Genomic DNA, 18,435 nt, shown 5'->3' with positions numbered 1-18,435 from the left:
GGGTCTTAAAGTATAATCACAGTTATCGTGAACAGTGTGGTCTATTTATTGTTTGTGTTTAACTTTATTTGTGTGATCACCAGCCAACGAAGACTGGACTTTAGGGGGAGTGTCCTGTGATAATTGGCCAATCCATAAGGAGGGTAGGTTAATGAACCTCCCTTTCATCTGGTCTACATACAATACTGTATGTCCTCTGACATTGCACATTGCTTAATCTGACACCCTCACACATCTTTGAACTCTGTATTCATTCACAGAACATCTCCCTCCCTCTCGCCAGAGGAGTAGACAATGTCCTCATGCAGCACTCCAGCCTTCTCATGTTGCAATGAATCTCCTTCGCGCAATATTCTATCTAGCCAAGGAGAGGCGCTGTTACCACAGATGACGAACTACCTCTAGTTGTTGGAGGACTATGTTGTAAAATCTTTCAATTAGTTATATTTCGATATAGTTCAAATGCTGGGAGATTTGGTCGATTGCGCAATTAACAACTTAACCGGAGGATGCACCACTTCAACGACCCAAAACCAAAGGTTATATTGTTGTTGAGGACAGTGCCGTTTTATTCTGACTGACTGGTTAGCTGCTAGCCAACAGTTGGGAGTTGCTAGCTACCCAGCTAGCTAATCTTAAAAAGTCACGTCTCCAGCTGGCCTGCTAACCTAATTTACGTTAACATTTGTTGTAAGGGATAGATCTCGCTAGTTTATTGTTTTTCAATGCGTTGTTTGTTTAGCCTTTGTTCAACCATATGAATTGGGTTTCTGGGTGTTTTATTATAAGGTTAGCTTGCTAGCTAGCTACGAATAGTCGCTTGCAGTAACTGGAGTCAAAAGTCTGACTTCATTTAACAAAATGAGATAGAAGGAAGACACCAAGTACATTTCCCGCTGATTTTAGCGGCTCTGAATTGGATCGAAAGCTTTGTGTGTGAGGCCTGCAGGTCGGGCTTTCACCGAGCTAGATTAGGACCGTACGCCGCCTGTGAACACTCTTAGGACGACAGCTCGCGCTGCTAGGCTGGAGGCCGGGGATTTCAATAAATGGAACGAATGGAAGTGGACCAGTGCGCAGGCGCAACTACCGGGAGCGGAGGAGGGGCCCTTCGTAGATCGAACAGCGCCCCCATGATCACAAGTGTCAGGTCAGTGAAATTGATATTCTCTTTGAGTGAATGCAACTGTATGTCATTTTGTTTTTCATGTCTGCTTTGGAATGACTGAGTTTTATTGTATTGTTTGTTTCCCTCCGTGTAACAGTGATGGTATGACAGTGTTCAGTCCAACTAGTTCAGTCCGGTATCGGCGGAGCAGTGTCTCTGTGAATCCCAGTTGCCCTTATCGGGTGAGTGTGTGTGTGTGTGTGTGTGTGTGTGTGTTGTGTCTGACTAAGTTGGTGTTGAAATGCCTTCAGTGTTTTCTGATCTCTCAATCTCCATGTATTTCTGTCTGTCTCTGGTCGCGTCTCTGGTCGCCTGTCTGTTATCATTCAGTATTCTGTCAGTTACTCCGTCAAGAGGAGGCCGACAATAATACCTTCAGTCTTGTTTCCACAGGCCGCCCCCTTGTCCCCTTTCTCATTGGGTGGTGAGAGACCAGACCACAAAAGGCAGGTGAGGACAAGGTTAGGGATATTTGTGCAAATGCCTGCCTCTGAGTAATGATGCTGGTTTGAGTGTTTGCTTATGCATTAGCCTGTGTGTTAGTACAGGTCTGTGTGAGGTTATCTTATGTGAGTGCTCACATTGGTGTTTCAGAGTGTGTGCAGCATGCTGTAGTATGTGCAGCATGCTGTAGTATGTGCAGCATGCTGTAGTATGTGTGGTGTATGACCACTGACTGGAAGTTTTTATTTTTGTTCCAGGTTGAGAATATGGAGATGACACTCAGGGGGAGTCTTCAGAGACTAAGGTATGGTAGTGAAACGCTGTACAAATTCACATACATACACACTACTATGTTTTCTCTCTCTTGCTGTAGTGCTTCCAACCTGGTCCCTCCTCCTGTCAGTCACTGGCATGACCATTCATCAGGGGTGAGTACTCCCTCTGTGTTCTGCATGTGACTGTAGTGCTTTGTCATACCAAAGCATGGACAGAGGTGTAATGAATGAATGATTAATAAATAGATGGATAAAGAGGCTTCTTACCATTTATTTATTTATCTTGGTCCGCTGTCTTTCACAGGGATTCCATTCACAGGACAGTGGTGTCACACCCAATTCGTCCCCTAGTCCAACTCGAAGGTTTAGGGGGTAAGTTGAGTTCCACGCTGTTTGGCAAACTAAATTGAGTGCAGATTCATTGCCATCCTATGATTGTGGACTGACACTGTGTCCACACCATCTTAACACAAAATGTGTCCCCCACCAGGCCTACAGTCAGTTCTACTGTGAGATGGCCTGCCCTGACGCCACTGAAAAGGAAAGGTAAGAACGATGCTTCAAGAATAGTGCTTACTTTGCTCAGTCTTGGTGTGTGTGTGTTTGTCTGTGTTCTCTCCTCCATCCTGTTGTTCTGCCATGTAGGAGGTGTGGAGTCTGATGGCCCGCCCAAGAAGCTGTTTGTTGCCGGGGTAACAGAACCTGCTCACCGGACTAGTTACACAGTCAGGTGAGAACTAGAAACATACGCACACAAACACACTCTTGCAAATATGGTGCTAGCTGCATCTCTGTTAACCTCTTTCTATATTTCCTTCTTTCCCCTCCCCCAGTGTGTCCCAGGCATCAGCAGACTCTCCTACAGGTGGTGTGTCTGTGTGTGATGCCAGTCCCCAGGGTAGTCCACTGTCCCTGTCTCCTCCCCCCTCTTACCAGCCCAACATCTAGACACCCCAACACTAGGAGCCTATCATAGACCAGGACTACAGTCAGCCTGTCAGGGCCCTGGATCCCTCTCAACACAGTCCACCTACAGAGCCTGGGAATCAACTCAGTAAGACTATCAGAACCTTAGTTTCTACGCAATCTGCCTATCAGGGAGCACTCCTCTCTCTCAAACCATCAGAGCCTTGGGGAAACATGGCTCCTGAAGTAATCAGATCTGGATTTGTAATCAAGATAATATCTAGATGTTAATCAAAAGGTTGCAGGAAATGCCCTGCTAAAGGAAGTTGGTGACCAGCGCATTGTAAGGTAGTGTCAGGGTGAAGAGATTGTGATGACAATGGGAAAGAACTTAGAAAATAATTTGACTAACTTCTGGACTCACTTTTCGCTGTAGTTGACATGTGGGTTGTGTTGTGATAACCAATGTCAACTATGGTTGTAATTTTCCTTGTTGGGATTTTCTTTTTCTCATATCCAGAGGTGTTACTGGTACTGTAAAACAGAATGACTTCCAATAGTCTTCCAATAGTCAAGAAAAGACCTTGTCTGAAGTTGTGTTCAGGGGTAACGGTGAGGGAACGTTATATCCCACTGAACGGGACCCAATGGTCCAGTATTCTTTGATAGTCCAGAAGTTAGCGCTCAAACATGAGACATTAAGTCACCACAGCGGACTGCCGAGCCGGTGTATATGTGAATAGTGTATTGACATGTGAATACGAGGATATAACCAGGGCTGCCTTTATGGCCCCTCACCTTCTCTGGCTGTGGGGGTTTGTACTGTAAATATAGAATCCCCAAGCAAAGCTCTGCCCAGAGGACCCTCCCAATCCTGGTCCTTAAGGGCTCAATCCTAATGATTTTTCTGCGTGGATACTGGTAACTCAAATTTTAGCACAAATCTGTCATTGACATGACAGAGCAATTCCACTGTATCAGAGTGACACAAACCATGTTTCCATCCACAGTTTTTATGCCAGTAAAGTCATTGTATAAAAACATTTTTTTAAGACAGCTGTGATGGTAACAGGACGTTTCAGTACAATTTCCTAAATGCCGACAGATAATTTGTTAATTCGACATGATGGGATCTTTTTGTCTGTAAAATAAATTATGCGAGAAATGGCTTTATGCTCTAATATTGATAAAATAACCATCATATCGAAGTAAACTTAGTCACACAATGATGTGTTGTCCTCCCACTACAACTCAGGGAAACCATGCAGTTTATTAGCCTACAGATTAAATAAATTATGAACTTCACAGGGTGGGGAAAGTGCACAATGCTCCTTTGTAATAAATATCGAGAGTCTAATTCTGGTGACATGATGATCGATACTTGACTGCCATTTTGACAAATAAAAATATTCTTGCTCTTATCCATAATAATCTCATCATGTAGACTAGGCAACCTGCATTGTATTGTCTAGAGCGCAGGTGCCAAGACCAGAGTAGGCACATTTGCTATTTAACACAACTGTTTGTGACCAAAGTATTGGTAGAGTGAAAACTTAAGCGAAAAAGTATGTTTTGTGTGCACTGTCATCACACACCGATTATTATCGGTCAGTTTGGTGGAAACCACCACCGTATTTTAGAATATTCAAATGATAATCTGTCGCCAATTGGATGGAAACCTAGCTACAGACTCACATTTTAAATAGTTTTTTCTATGTCAAACACCATACAACTCTATGCACAAGGACTACTTTGAACAATTTCACCTGAAAGTTTTACAACACATTTACTTGACGAAGGAATCACCTCTTGACAGGTGTGTGTGTGTGTTCTTTAGTTAGATAGAAAGGACCAGGACTGGGGATCTCAGTCCTCTGGGTAGAGTGTGATATTACCCTTTTTCTATATGAGTACTTTAACAGAGGTAGTCTGTGGGGTGTTAACATACATTTTTCCCATGGATTACATTGCTGACCAGTCTTATTCAAATTCTGTAAAGTGGTATGGTTATACATGCTCAGTACCCTGGTAGATAGATAACATAAGTGACATCAAGGGCATATCATGTTGTTTGGGTTGATGTAATTTATGGGAAAGTTATGTGGTTTTTAACTGACTATGTAACCTCCAGACCTTTTGACTTGTGAAATATATAGTCTATATAAGCTGCAGTGTCTTATACAAAAACAGAATGTTATCGACAGTAACTGTAATACTCTTAATTCAAATACCCTTTCCAGAGCTGAGTTTTACAGCAAATGTCTCCTTTTTGTAGACCTTCTACTTCCAATTTCACACAGTATTAGTTTCACATTATTAATCAATATGGCTGTTACACGAATGGGATCATATCCTGATTTTAAGACATGCTGTTGCTTTGTATATTTTGCTTCATTTGCTCGTTTCTCATCAGGTTACTCTCTGTCCTGTCTCAGAGAAGTGCTTGGGTCAGCAAGGGTTGAGGGTCATCTGCTGATCTTAACCACTGATTTTAGATGAAGGAATTTTGTTTTTCCTTAGTGACAATCAGTGAATTTGGAGGGAAATAAAAAACCTCCAGTTCAAGTTATATTCATGTTCACTTATTCTCAAGACTGTAGTTATATTTTGACTGCATACATTGTTTAGATTGACAACCAGCATCACAGCTCCATTTCTCGCCAAGGTGTATGATTGAGATCCTAGTGTAGATGATCAACTCACGTTGCCAAAGCCAAATGATTACCTTTTGATACTCATTGTACAGACAGACTAGCTTTCAGACACATGTATTCGATACTCTTTCCTAATTATGGGGAGATATCCTGTAAATGCATACTGAGTCAAATGACATGAACATCCACAGAAGATGCTGATCTGTCTGATATAGCTAACTCCATTTTAATCTGCGGTTAACCTACAAGTAAAACTTGCAATCAAATGGCACTAACATTCAATGGTAGTTTCACCAATCCCATCCTTGTTGCAGAAGATAAACTAGAGGGAAATAAATACATTTGGACATGATCTGAAGCCAAATATAAAATATTTAAATAATCTGTTGATGTTCATTGTAGTTGACCCACAGGGTTTGCATGCCTTATCAGCAGTGTGTCCCGTCATATGAGACCACTGCCTGTAGGAGATAAGCCTGGGTCTGACCAAGGTGACATATCTAGGAGACAAACAGAAGCCACGTCTGGCCGTCTCAATTGCAATACTTCAACAAGGAGACCAGCAGGTTGTTGCGAGGTCAGTTAAAAACACTTGTATTGCCATTTACTGATTATTTTATTGTTTCCTTTTCATTATTGTTGCTGTTGTCATTATACAAAATATCACGTAAAAAAAAAAAAAAAATGTGAACAGCCACAATCTTAAAAATGATTGTTTTCCAAATATGACATGTCAGTGTTAGACGGCTCCTTTTACCCTTTTTATTTTTATTTTTTACTGACAATAGAATAAAACAGAGAGAGAGAGAAGAGGTGAGAAAGGAAATTAAAGCACATTGCCAGAACATTCAGACAAGTATTTTCAAACTGTAAATAGCTTTGACAAGTCTCTACATAAAGAGAAGATTGTATTTTTATGGAACTGTAAGCACAAGAAAGTGAGAATGTACACCTTTTAAATATTGTATTATATATATATATATAAATAAATATCATGATAAAAAGTCACTGTATTATTTTAGAAAACCTGTGGCCTTTCCTTTGTCTCCATAGATAATTTGATCACCTGTACATTTCTGCTATCTTTTTTTATAACAGCCACTAGATGGCAGTCTGAACCGCTACCCTCTATCACATTCTTCGAGCCCAGTGAAACAGACACAAAAGAGATTAACATTTTACTACACATCAACATAAGAGGAATCATGTCATGCACAACCATTGTGAACAAAATGAAATACCAGTAATAGCTGGAGTCTTGCATTTATAAATATCAACCAGTGGTAGACGACATGTACACTCACTCTACGTTACACGATGGACATCTGCACTGAAACACCATTTCTCATGAACAGCATATGTAGCTGCAATACACTACTTTGAAAATTAGCAGAGCAAATAAATGTTACAATACAAAAAAGCTATACATCACAAACTAGGTTTGTGAGAAACCGCCAAATAGAAGGGTTCCTCAGTAGAAATGACTGAATAGAGAAGTGCATGATGGGGAGAGGGGTCTGTTCATAAAAATACACATCTGCTTAAATGTGTAAAAAAATGCTCTGTAACAAAGATACTAACTGTAGTCTGCTCTCTGGTGATATAGGGACCGAGTGTTTCCAACCCAATGGTACAGTGGGTTAGAGGTCAGCGAGACAGGAGGGGCAGGTCACTGGAGTTCATGATTAGGGTGGAGTCCAGGTTGAGGCTTTCTGGAAAAACAAGATGAGCCACATAGATTTTAGACAGAACTGATGAAGACACTATTCAGCTAAATACCTTAGACTTTGGCATAATGCCACAATGTGAACCATGTTGATTGAGAGCCAGTGATGGAGCAGATATTATCATTCACCTTGATCAAAGTTCAGCTTCTTGGTGTTGGAACTATCTCCCAGTCCCTCAATGTCCACCAAGTCACTGTTCACATCAGAGTCATTCAGAGCACTGAGCGTCACATCTACACACAGACAGGGAAACATGTTAGTAAACTTGCACATACATTCAAGTCAGCCAATGTTTGCAGTAAACATATCACAAGTATTGATTCGAAAAGGGTTAGCATATTTCAAAAGAAATGTCTTTATTCGACTTTCATCCATAGTCAAAAGACAAACTAAAATCAGTATACAAGCCATATTCATTACAATACCTGTCCCATGACATAAAGGCCTGTATCATTCCATTTACCTGCTGTTTTCTGTTTCTTGATGGCAGTGGGCATAGAGGGGCTCTGCAGCCCTGTAGTCACGACAACCTGTGAGGTGGGCACTGCGATGACAGTGGGGGCCACGGGTGCTAGTGCTAGTGCGGCTGCCATGATGACTGTGGTCTTCTTGGTGATCTTTTTGGGGGAGTCGGAGGAGAGGGGCACCCTGCTGTCCTCATACAGTTTCCTCTTCACTGTTGTCTTTATCTGGGCTCTGCATAAAACAGAGGAGGCAACAGATTGGTTATGTGATTTTCATACAGGTTTAAACATAGGATGTATAATGGTAAACAAGGTCATTTGCCAACAGAGATGTCAGGAGTTGAAGTCAACCCACCAGATGTCTTCTTTAGAAAAAAGGCAGTAAAGATACAAGATCAATGGATGAAAGATTGTAAGAGTGGGTGCAGTATGATGAGATAGAGAGGGAGAAAGAAAGAAATATTGAAAGTGTGGCAGGATATAATAAACATGGGATTGCAAAAAAGAGGGGACAGAAGGGTCCTTACACAGTGCGCTCCTTAATCACAGAGCTGATACTGTTCAGATCATCACCGAAGCGCCGCACAGCTGACCGCAGCATCTCGACCTCCGTCTCTGTCCATTTGGCTCTGGGGAGAGGGGCATAGTAATGGGAAGAAGAAAGGAGAAGAGTCAGTAGGAAGGTTTCCATTGACCCAGATTTATCACCCCCAAAAAACATTGCAGTGCGTAATGGAAACGGCAGATACAATTGTTTCTTTGTAGGGCTTAAAAACTATTACGGACTACAAAAGGGAAACCCAGACGGGAGCTGCCCAGTGACGCGAGCCTACCAGACGAGCTAAATTCCTTTTATGCTCGTTTCGAGGCAAGCAACACTGAAGCATGCACAAGGGCACCAGCTCTTCTGTATGACTGTGTGATAACGCTCTCGGTAGCCGATGTGAGCAAGACCTTTAAACAGGTCAACATTCAAAGCCCCGGGGCTAGATGGATTACCAGGACGTGTACTCAAAGCATGTGCGGACCAACTGGAAAGTGTCGTCACTGACATTTTCAACCTCTCCCTGACTGAGTCTGTAATACCTACATGTTTCAAGCAGACCACCATAGTCCCTGTGCCAAAGAAAGCGAAGGTAACCTGCCTAAATGATTACCGCCCCGTAGCACTCACGTCGGTAGCCATGAAGTGCTTAGAAGGGCTGGTCATGGTTCACATCAACAGCATCCTCCCGGATACCCTAGACCCACTCCAATTCGCATACCGCCCCAACAGATCCACAGATGACACAATCTCAATCGAACTCCACACTGTCCTTTCACACCTGGACAAAAGGAACACCTATGTGAGAATGCTGTTCATTGACTGCAGCTCAGCGTTCAACACCATAGTGCACACAAAGCTCATCACTAAGCTAAGGACCCTGGGACTAAACAGCTCCCTCTGCATCTGGATCCTGGACTTCCTGACGGGCTGCACCCAGGTGGTAAGGGTAGGAAACAACACGTCTACCAAGCTGATCCTCAACACTGGGGCCCCTCAGGGGTGTGCACTTAGTCCCCACCTGTACTCCCTGTTCACCCACGACTGCGTGGCCAAACATGACTCCAACACCATCATTAAGTTTGCTGATATCAACAGTGGTAGGCCTGACCACCGACAACAATGAGACAGCATATAAGGAGGTCAGAGGACTGGCAGTGTGGTGCCAGGACAACAATCTCTACCTCAAGGTGAACAAGACAAAGGAGCTGATCGTGGACTACAGGAAAAGGCTGGCCGAACAGGCCCCCATTAACATCAACAGGGCTGTAGTAGAGCGGGTAGAGAGTTTCAAGTTCCTTGGTGTCCACATCACCAATGATCTATCATGGTCGAACACAACAAGACAGTCATGAAGAGGGCACGACAAAACCTTTACCCCCTCAGGAGACTGAAAAGATTTGGCATGGGTCCACAGATCCTCCATCAAGAGCATCACCACCTGGTATGGCAACTGCTCGGTATCTGACCGTAAGGTGCTACAGAGGGTAGTGCGTACGGCCCAGTACATCACTGGGGCCAAGCATCCTGCCATCCAGGCCAAATATAATAGGCGGTGTCAGAGGAAAGCCCATAAAATTGTCAGAGACTCCAGTCACCCAAGTCAGGCTGTTTTCTCTGCTACCGGCAAGCGCCAAGTCTGGGACTAAAAGGCTCCTTAACGGCTTCTACCCCCAAGTCATAAGACTGCTAAACAAAATGGCCACCGGACTATTACATTAACGTCACCTCCATTTGTTTTCTACACGGCTGCTACTCGCTGTTTATTATCTATGCATAGTCACTTCACCCCTACCTACATGTACAGTCATGGCCAAGTTTTGAGAATGACACATTCATTTTCATGAAGTCTGCTGCCTCAGTTTGTATGATGGCAATTTACATATACTCCATGCCAACAGTAAAGCATCCTGAGACCATTCATGTGTGGGGGCTGGATCTCAGCCAAGGGAGTGGGCTCACTCACAATTTTGCCTAAGAACACAGCCATGAATAAAGATTAGTACCAACACATCCTCAGAGAGCAACTTCTCCCAACCATCCAGGAACAGTTTGGTGACGAACAATGCCTTTTCCAGCATAATGGAGCACATTGCCATAAGGCAAAAGTGATAACTATGTGGCTCGGGGAACAACAAAAAAAAATGATATTTTGGGTCCATGGCCAGGAAACTCCCCAGACCTGAATCCCATTGAACTTGTGGTCAATCCTCAAGAGGTGGATGGACAAACAAAAACCCACAAATTCTGTTCAACTCCAAGCATTGATTATGCAAGAATGGGCTGCCATCAGTCAGGATGTGGCCCAGAAATTAATTGACATCATGCCGGGACGGATTGCAGAGGTCTTGAAAAAGAAGGGTCAACACTGCAAATATTGACTCTTTGCATCAATTTCATGTAATTGTCAATAAAAGCCTTTGACACTTATGAAATGGTTGTAATTATACTTCAGTATTCCATAGTAACATCTGACGAAAAATATCTAAAGACACTGAAGCAGCAAACTTTGTGAAAATTTATATTTGTGTCATTCTCAAAACTGTTGGCCACGACTAACCTGTACCCCCGCACACTGACTCGGTACCGGTACCCCCTGTATATAGCCTTGTTATTGTTATGTTATTGTATTACTTTAGCTTATTTGCTAACTATTTTCTTAACTCTTCTTGAACTGCACTGTTGGTTAAGGGCTTGTAAGTAAGGTCTACACTTGTTGTATTTGGCGCATGTGACAAAGTTTGATTTGATTTGACAAGGATTGTCCTGACTTTCAAGAATGCCTGAACTGCTTCGCCTTCTTTTTCTGGTCGGCTGGATGCAAGTTTCACCATCCAATTATTTCAGATCTAGAGGACAGCAAGTTTTACCATGGCAGGGACCGTGGAGATATGTTGGCACATGAGAATTATTAGAATATGGCAAATTAGTTAATTCTTGCGTTCTATAAATGCGGCCTTTTGTGGGCTCGTGAAACATATACAGTGCATTCGGGAAGGTATTCAGACCCTTTGACTTTTTCCACTGTTACGTTTCAGCCTGATTCTAAAATGTATTAAATCGCCCCCCCCCCCCCAATCTACACACAATACCCCATAATGACAAAGCAACAAAAAAAAAAGGGGGTTTTAGAATTTTTGGCTAATTTCTATCAAATAAAAAAACATATCAAATGTGCATATGTATTCAGACTCTTTACTCAGTACTTTGTTGAAGCACATTTGGCAGCGATTATAGCCTGGAGTCTTCTTTGGTATGATGCTACAAGCTTGGCGCACCTGTATTTAGGGAGTTTCTCCTATTCTTCTCTGCAGATCATCTCAAGCTCTGTCAGGTTGGATGGAGAGCATCGCTGCACAGTTATTTTCAGGTCTCTCCAGAGATGTTCGATTGGGTTCAAGTCCGGGCTCTGGCTGGGCCACTCAAGACATTCAGAGACTTGTCACGAAGCCACTCTTGCATTGTCTTGGCTGTGTGCTTCGGGTTGTTGTCCTTTTGGAAGGTGAACCTTCGCCCCCAGTCTGAGTTCCTTCGACAGATCGCTCTGTACTTTGCTCCGTTAACCTTACCCTCAATCCTGACTAGTCTCGCAGTCCCTGCCCCTGAAAAACATCCCCACAGCATGATGCTGCCACCACCATGCTTCACCGTAGGGATGGTGTCAGGTTTCCTCCAGACGTGACGCTTGGCATTCAGACCAAAGAGTTCAATCTCGTTTTCATCAGACCAGAGAATCTTGTTTTTCATGGTCTGAGAGTGCTTTACATGGCCTTTGGCAAACTGCAAGCAGGTCTCGGAGCTCTACGGACAATTCGACCTCATGGCTTGGTTTTTGCTCTGACATGCACTGTCAAGTTAGGGACCTTATATAGACGTGTGTGCCTTTCCAAATCAATTGAATTTATCACAGGTGGACTCCAATCAAGTCGTAGAAACATCAAGGATGATCAATGGAAACAGGATGCACCTGATCTAAATTTCAAGATCTCAAGTCTCATAGCAAAGGGTCTGAATACACATTAAAAATAAAAACATGCCTTATTTACATAAACGTGCAAATATTCCTAAAAACCTGTTTTTGCTTTGTCATTATGTGGTATTTTGTGTAGATTGTTGAGGGGGGGAAGTATTTAATCCATTTTAGAATAAGGCTGTAACGTAACAAAATGCAGAAAAATTCAGTCAATGCGGAACATTTCAAGAACTTTGAAAGTTTCTTCAAGTGCAGTTGCAAAAACCAAGCGCTATGATGAAACTGGCTCTAATGAGGACCGCTACAGGAAAGGAAGACCCAGAGTTACCTCTGCTGCAGAGTCAACTGCATCTCAGATTGCAGCCATAATAAATGCTTCACAGAGTTCAAGGAACGGACACATCTCAACATCAACTGTTCAGAGGAGACTGCGTCAACCAGGCCTTCATGGTCTAATTGCTGCAAAGAAACCACTACTAAAGGACACCAATAAGAAGAAGAGACTTGCTTTGCTTTGACAATAGACTGGTGGAAATCTGTCCTTTGGTCTGATTTTTGGTTCCAACCGCTGTGTCTATGAGATACAGAGTAGGTAAGCGGATGATCTCTGCATGTGTGGTTCCCACTGAAGCATGGAGGAGGAGGTGTGATGGTGCTTTGCTGTTGACACTGATTTATTTAGAATTCAAGGCACACTTAACCAGCATGGCTACCATAGCATTCTGCAGCGATACTCCATCCCATCTGGTTTGCACTTAGTGGGACTATCATTTGTTTTTCAACAGGACAATGACCCGAAACCCACCTCCAGATTTTATAAGGGCTATTTGACCAAGGAAATTGATGGAGTGCCACATCAGATGACCAAGCCTCCACAATCACCTGACCACAACCCAATTGAGATGGTTTGGGATGAGTTGGACTGCAAAGTGAAGGAAAAGCAGCCAACAAGTGTTCAGCATGTGTGGGAGCTCCTTCAAGACGGTTGGAAAAAGCATTCCTCATGACGCTGGTTGAGAGAATGCCAAGAGTGTGCAAGCTGTCATCAAGGCAAAGGGTGGTTATTTTGAAGAATATATTTGATAACACTTTTCTTTGTTGATTACTACATGATTCGACAATGTAGGTTATTGTGAAAAGTTTGTTTTTGGTGTGACGTCATTACATCCAGCTGTTTTTATTGACAAGACAGAAAAATGGAAATGAAATTGTCGCATCTATTTTCTATGCAATCTTTGTAAACTGACAAAAAATAAATAATAACAATCACTGCTACTGTTATTGCTGGACAATTCCACAGTAACAGAGTGATGTTGAGATTTTCAACTTTAAAATGGATGTCAAACAAAAAAAACGACTGCAAAGTTAAACAAACCATATAACTATGCACAACTAGCAGTGGCGATTTTAGCATGTAAATCTTGGTGGGGCAAAAAATGTTTAAAGTGGAATTACATACCAGCAAAGCCACTACACAACACTAAATAATACATTAATTGCACTATAACAGTGACATACGGTGCCCACAAACTGTTAGGGCCTACATAAAGCTGTCCCGACATCTTACCACTGCTACACCTGGCTATCAGCGGAGCCTTGTCTGGCAGCGAAACAGTTCATTCAGCCTCATTTACTGTCTTTTAAAAATACATAGCTGATATGGCTGACTTGCTTTAACAAATGTGATTTCTCATGACAATTGAGATGTATAAACTATGGCATAAGGGGACGACAAGTGGATAAAAGGCAATCCGTAATTTCGATTAAGACAATGAGTGACCTAGAACGGACGTAACGTTAGTCAATATAACTATTTGTTTAGCACTTTTGAAATGTACAGCAACAGAATTTACGACATGGGCCGTTCTTACAGTGCTCTCCCTGTACACCATGCTAGAACCGTAGGATAAATAAAGGGGGCATATAAGCAGACAATGAAAGCTCTTACAATATTCAATGATTACATTTCTCTAAAACAGGTTATAGGCTACAGAAGAACAGTCAGAACAGTAGTCGAAATTAAGAGGGGTAAATAGACCAAATTATTAGGGTGAGGCACATGGGCTACAAACATCTTACTACACAACATACACTTAGTACTACTTTCTTATCTATAGTATATAGTATATATATCCCTGCACTACAGTATACATACACTGCTCAAAAAAATAAAGGGAACACTAAAATAACACATCCTAGATCTGAATGAATGAAATATTCTTATTAAATACTTTTTTAGTTGAATGTCACAACAAAATCACAAAAAATTATCAATGGAAATGAAATCTATCAACCCATGGAAGTCTGGATTTGGAGTCACACTCAAAATTATAGTGGAAAACCACACTACAGGCTGATCCAACTTTGATGTAATGTCCTTAAAACAAGTCAAAATGAGGCTCAGTAGTGTGTGTGGTCTCCACGTGCCTGTATGACCTCCCTACAACACCTGGGCATGCTCCTGATGAGGTGGCCAACTCCTGGACAGTCTGTTGGTGGATGGATCGAGACATGATGTCCCAGATGTGCTCAATTGGATTCAGGTCTGGGGAACAGGTGGGCCAGTCCATAGCATCAATGCCTTCCTCTTGCAGGAACTGCTGACACACTCCAGCCACATGAGGTCTAGCATTGTTTTGCATTAGGAGGAACCCAGGGCCAACCGCACCAGCATATGGTCTCACAAGGGTTCCGAGGATCTCATCTCGGTACCTAATGGCAGTCAGGCTACCTCTGGCGAGCACATGGAGGGCTGTGCGGCCCCCCAAAGAAATGCCACCCCACACCATGACTGACCTACCGCCAAACCGGTCATGCTGGAGGATGTTGCAGCCAGCAGAACGTTCTCCACGGCGTCTCCAGACTCTGTCACGTCTGTCACATGTGCTCAGTGTGAACCTGCTTTCATCTGTGAAGAGCACAGGGCGCCAGTGGCGAATTTGCCAATCTTGGTGTTCTCTGGCAAATGCCAAACGTCCTGCACGGTGTTGGGCTGTAAGCACAACCCCCACCTGTGGACGTCGGGCCCTCATTACCACTCTCATGGAGTCTGTTTCTGACCGTTTGAGCAGACACATGCACATTTGTGGCCTGCTGGAGGTCATTTTGCAGGGCTCTGGCAGTGCTCCTCCTGTTCCTCCTTGCACAAAGGCGGAGGTAGCGGTCCTGCTGCTGGGTTGTTGCCCTCCTACGGCCTCCTCCACGTCTCCTGATGTACTCACCTGTCTCCTGGTAGCGCCTCCATGCTCTGGACACTACGCTGACAGACACAGCAACCCTTCTTGCCACAGCTCCCATTGATGTGCCATCCTGGATGAGCTGCAGTACCTGAGCCACTTGTGTGGGTTGTAGACTCCATCTCATGCTACCACTAGAGTGAAAGCACCGCCAGCATTCAAAAGTGACCAAAACATCAGCCAGGAAGCATAGGAACTGAGAAGTGGTCTGTGGTCACCACCTGCAGAACCACTGCTTTATTGGGGGTGTCTTGCTAATTGCCTATAATTTCCACCTGTTGTCTATTCCATTTGCACAACAGCATGTGAAATGTATTGTCAATCAGTGTTGCTTCCTAAGTGGACAGTTTGATGTCACAGAAGTGTGATTGACTTGGAGTTACATTGTGTTGTTTAAGTGTTCCCTTTATTTTTTTTGAGCAGTGTATATCCCTTGTATATAACATAATTTAAGAAGCAGCATACAAAAAAATGTTGGACTCACATTGTTGTGCTTGGCTCACTTGAACAGTTGATGAGGCGGTCCACCAGGTTAAGAGTTGTTTTGAGCGTGGCACAAATTATGCTTCATTGACAGCATGGCCAATGTTGACTGTTTATCATTTTAAATTTGGAAAAGAGCCCCTTAATCTCAGATTTTGCACCACACAGCCACTGTCACTGATTCCTTCCAAACCACTGAATTTGAGATTTCCAACTTGTTGTGTAATGTTTATGGCCGATGAGCACCGATACGTTTTATTTATCATTTCTCTTCATTATTTCTCTTCATATGACAAGGATTAAAAAGGATTTGCCAGTAGATTGAAATAGGGTGCAGGCCAGGCAGCAGGCTGTTAGCCAGCCAGCCAGCCAGCTTAGTGGAGTCTACCACTAGCACAGTCAGTGTAGTCAGCTCAGCTATCCCCATTGAGACCGTGTCTGTGCCTCGACCTAGGTTAGGCAAAATTAAACATGGCGGTGTTCGCCTTAACAATCTCACTAGGATAAAGACCTCCTCCATTCCTGTCATTATTGAAAGAGATCGTGATACCTCACATCTCAAAATAGGGCTACTTAATGTTAGATCCCTTATTTTAAAGGCAGTTATAGTCAATGAACTAATCACTGATTATAATCTTGATGTGATTGGCCTGACTGAAACATGGCTTAAGCTTGATGAATTTACTGTGTTAAATGAGGCCTCACCTACTGGCTATACTAGTGACCATATCCCCCGTGCATCCCGCAAAGGCGGGGGTGTTGCTAACATTTACGATAGCAAATTTCAATTTACAAAAAAAAGGCGGTTTCATCTTTTGAGCTTCTGTCATGAAATCTATGCAGCCTACTCAATCACTCCTTGCTGTCCCCAGTCCACCTGGCCATGCTGCTGCTCCAGTTTCAACTGTTCTGCCTGTGATTATTATTATTTGACCATGCTGGTCATTTATGAACATTTGAACATCTTGGCCATGTTCTGTTATAATCTCCACCCGGCACAGCCAGAAGAGGACTGGCCACCCCTCATAGCCTGGTTCCTCTCTAGGTTCCTTTCTAGGTTTTGGCCTTTCTAGGGAGTTTTTCCTAGCCACCGTGCTTCTACACCTGCATTGCTTGCTGTTTGGGGGTTTAGGCTGGGTTTCTGTACAGCACTTTGAGATATCAGCTGATGTACGAAGGGCTATATAAATTAATTTGATTTGATTTTGATTTGACTTGATTCATGATGATGACTGCTAGCTAAGATTTTGAAAGTATGATGTTGACATGATCAGTCCAATCAAAACTCCGGTACATATAATATGATTTGACGTAATTGTATCTGTGGCCAATGACCTTGAGCTTTCTTGGATGGGCACTTCTATGACAGTAGCCAAAGGGCTTGAATTTTCAATGTCTCCTCTTACACATGGCAGTGACGTAAAGTCCCCATGAGTGACAGAATACTGAGCCAATCCCGACGCCACGCTCTGTATTTTCTGCTGGCTTGCCCCACCACCACAGAAAGCACTGACTGAGCTAGACTTAAACACCTTCATTTTGGAGCTGCCTTAACTCAAGAAAATAAAAAAGAGACCGTGTTTGTATGCAGCTTTATTAACTAAATATATATTTCTACATTGTTCAAAACTGATATGTGACACATATTAATGCCAAAATAACATGCAAAACAGGCAAGCCCACACCCCTAAAAATCATGACGGGTCGCCACTGACAACTACTACTTTTAACAAAAATATATTTACTTTTAGAACATTTTTGATGGTTTGTGCTGTCATTCTATTACCAAACGTTGCATCCGCACTATTATTCAAGTAAATGTGTTTTTGTCAAATTTTCTGTGGAAATTGTTAAGTAGTCCTTGTGCATAGAGTTGTATGGTATGTTTAACTTAGCAATCAATGGTTTTTGTTTGACGTATATTTTAAAGTGAAAATCGGAGTCTCAGCATCAATCTTATTGTGGAATAACTAAACCTTAATCCCCATATTGTTTTGAGTGAGTGAAAGAGAGTGTACACTCACCCTGCAGGGCTAGAGTCAGCTACTGGATGCAGCTGCATGGTAAGCTCACCCAGCTTGGTGAAGGCTGCTCCTGCTGCAGAGAAGATTTCTCCCACCTGTCACAGAAATAGAGACATGGAAACGTAATAGTATTAAATTAGCTTAGGGCCATATCATATGACGCATTCACACTATGGTTACTAGTAAAATAGAGAAGCGCTATTTAAGATCTTAGACTGTTCGTACCTTAGTAGAGGCTGAAGTCATTTTGGGCTGTTACTGTAACTTGCTATCCCAGGCAACAACAATAGCAAATGTCTTAGGGGAAGCTAACGTAGGGTAGTTACAATAAAAGGCGGCAAATTAAGCGTTTCAACAATTAAGACGCAAGACAAATTCGCATAGACTAATGCGTTTACGAAGTGTAACTTTGTCTTTTGAAAACTACATTTTTCAATTTCGCAACAAAACGGTCAAATAAATTAATAAAGATTTGTTAACTAACTAGCTAGCTAGCTAGCCTGGTGACTGTCGCGCGAGATTCGAGAAAGGGAGAAG

At 42.8% G+C, this 18,435-nt stretch overlaps 2 protein-coding genes across 9 annotated transcripts; one reads left to right on the top strand and one right to left on the bottom strand.

Annotated features, from left to right (window-relative positions):
• On the top strand, positions 1-6,455 carry LOC115135850 (P2R1A-PPP2R2A-interacting phosphatase regulator 1-like). 8 transcript variants are annotated; one of them, XM_029670984.2, is made up of 9 exons: positions 1-1,150; positions 1,266-1,350; positions 1,562-1,618; positions 1,870-1,916; positions 1,986-2,040; positions 2,192-2,259; positions 2,378-2,433; positions 2,533-2,617; positions 2,721-6,455. In XM_029670984.2, the coding sequence occupies exons 1-9, from the start codon at positions 1,050-1,052 to the stop codon at positions 2,833-2,835; spliced, it is 669 nt and encodes a 222-aa protein (XP_029526844.1). In that variant the 5' UTR covers positions 1-1,049; the 3' UTR covers positions 2,836-6,455. The 8 variants fall into 8 exon arrangements, with proteins under 8 accessions (XP_029526844.1, XP_064879756.1, XP_064879757.1 ...); XM_065023684.1 differs by having other exon boundaries at positions 1-143; positions 261-1,150; positions 1,870-2,040; positions 2,378-2,617; XM_065023685.1 differs by having other exon boundaries at positions 2,378-2,617.
• A 157-nt stretch (positions 6,456-6,612) lies between these two features.
• On the bottom strand, positions 6,613-18,432 carry LOC115135851 (chromatin complexes subunit BAP18). Its single transcript, XM_029670986.2, has 6 exons — positions 18,124-18,432; positions 17,899-17,993; positions 8,166-8,267; positions 7,638-7,870; positions 7,303-7,407; positions 6,613-7,159 (listed from the first exon to the last, which is right to left on the bottom strand). Exons 1-6 carry the CDS (start codon positions 18,142-18,144, stop codon positions 7,095-7,097), a joined length of 621 nt encoding a protein of 206 aa, XP_029526846.2. The 5' UTR covers positions 18,145-18,432; the 3' UTR covers positions 6,613-7,094.
• Positions 18,433-18,435: the final 3 nt, after the last annotated feature.

Source organism: Oncorhynchus nerka, linkage group LG10 (genome assembly GCF_034236695.1).
Source record: "Oncorhynchus nerka isolate Pitt River linkage group LG10, Oner_Uvic_2.0, whole genome shotgun sequence".
Taxonomy (NCBI): Eukaryota; Metazoa; Chordata; class Actinopteri; order Salmoniformes; family Salmonidae; genus Oncorhynchus; species Oncorhynchus nerka.
This window is presented reverse-complemented; position numbering and strand designations above follow the sequence as displayed.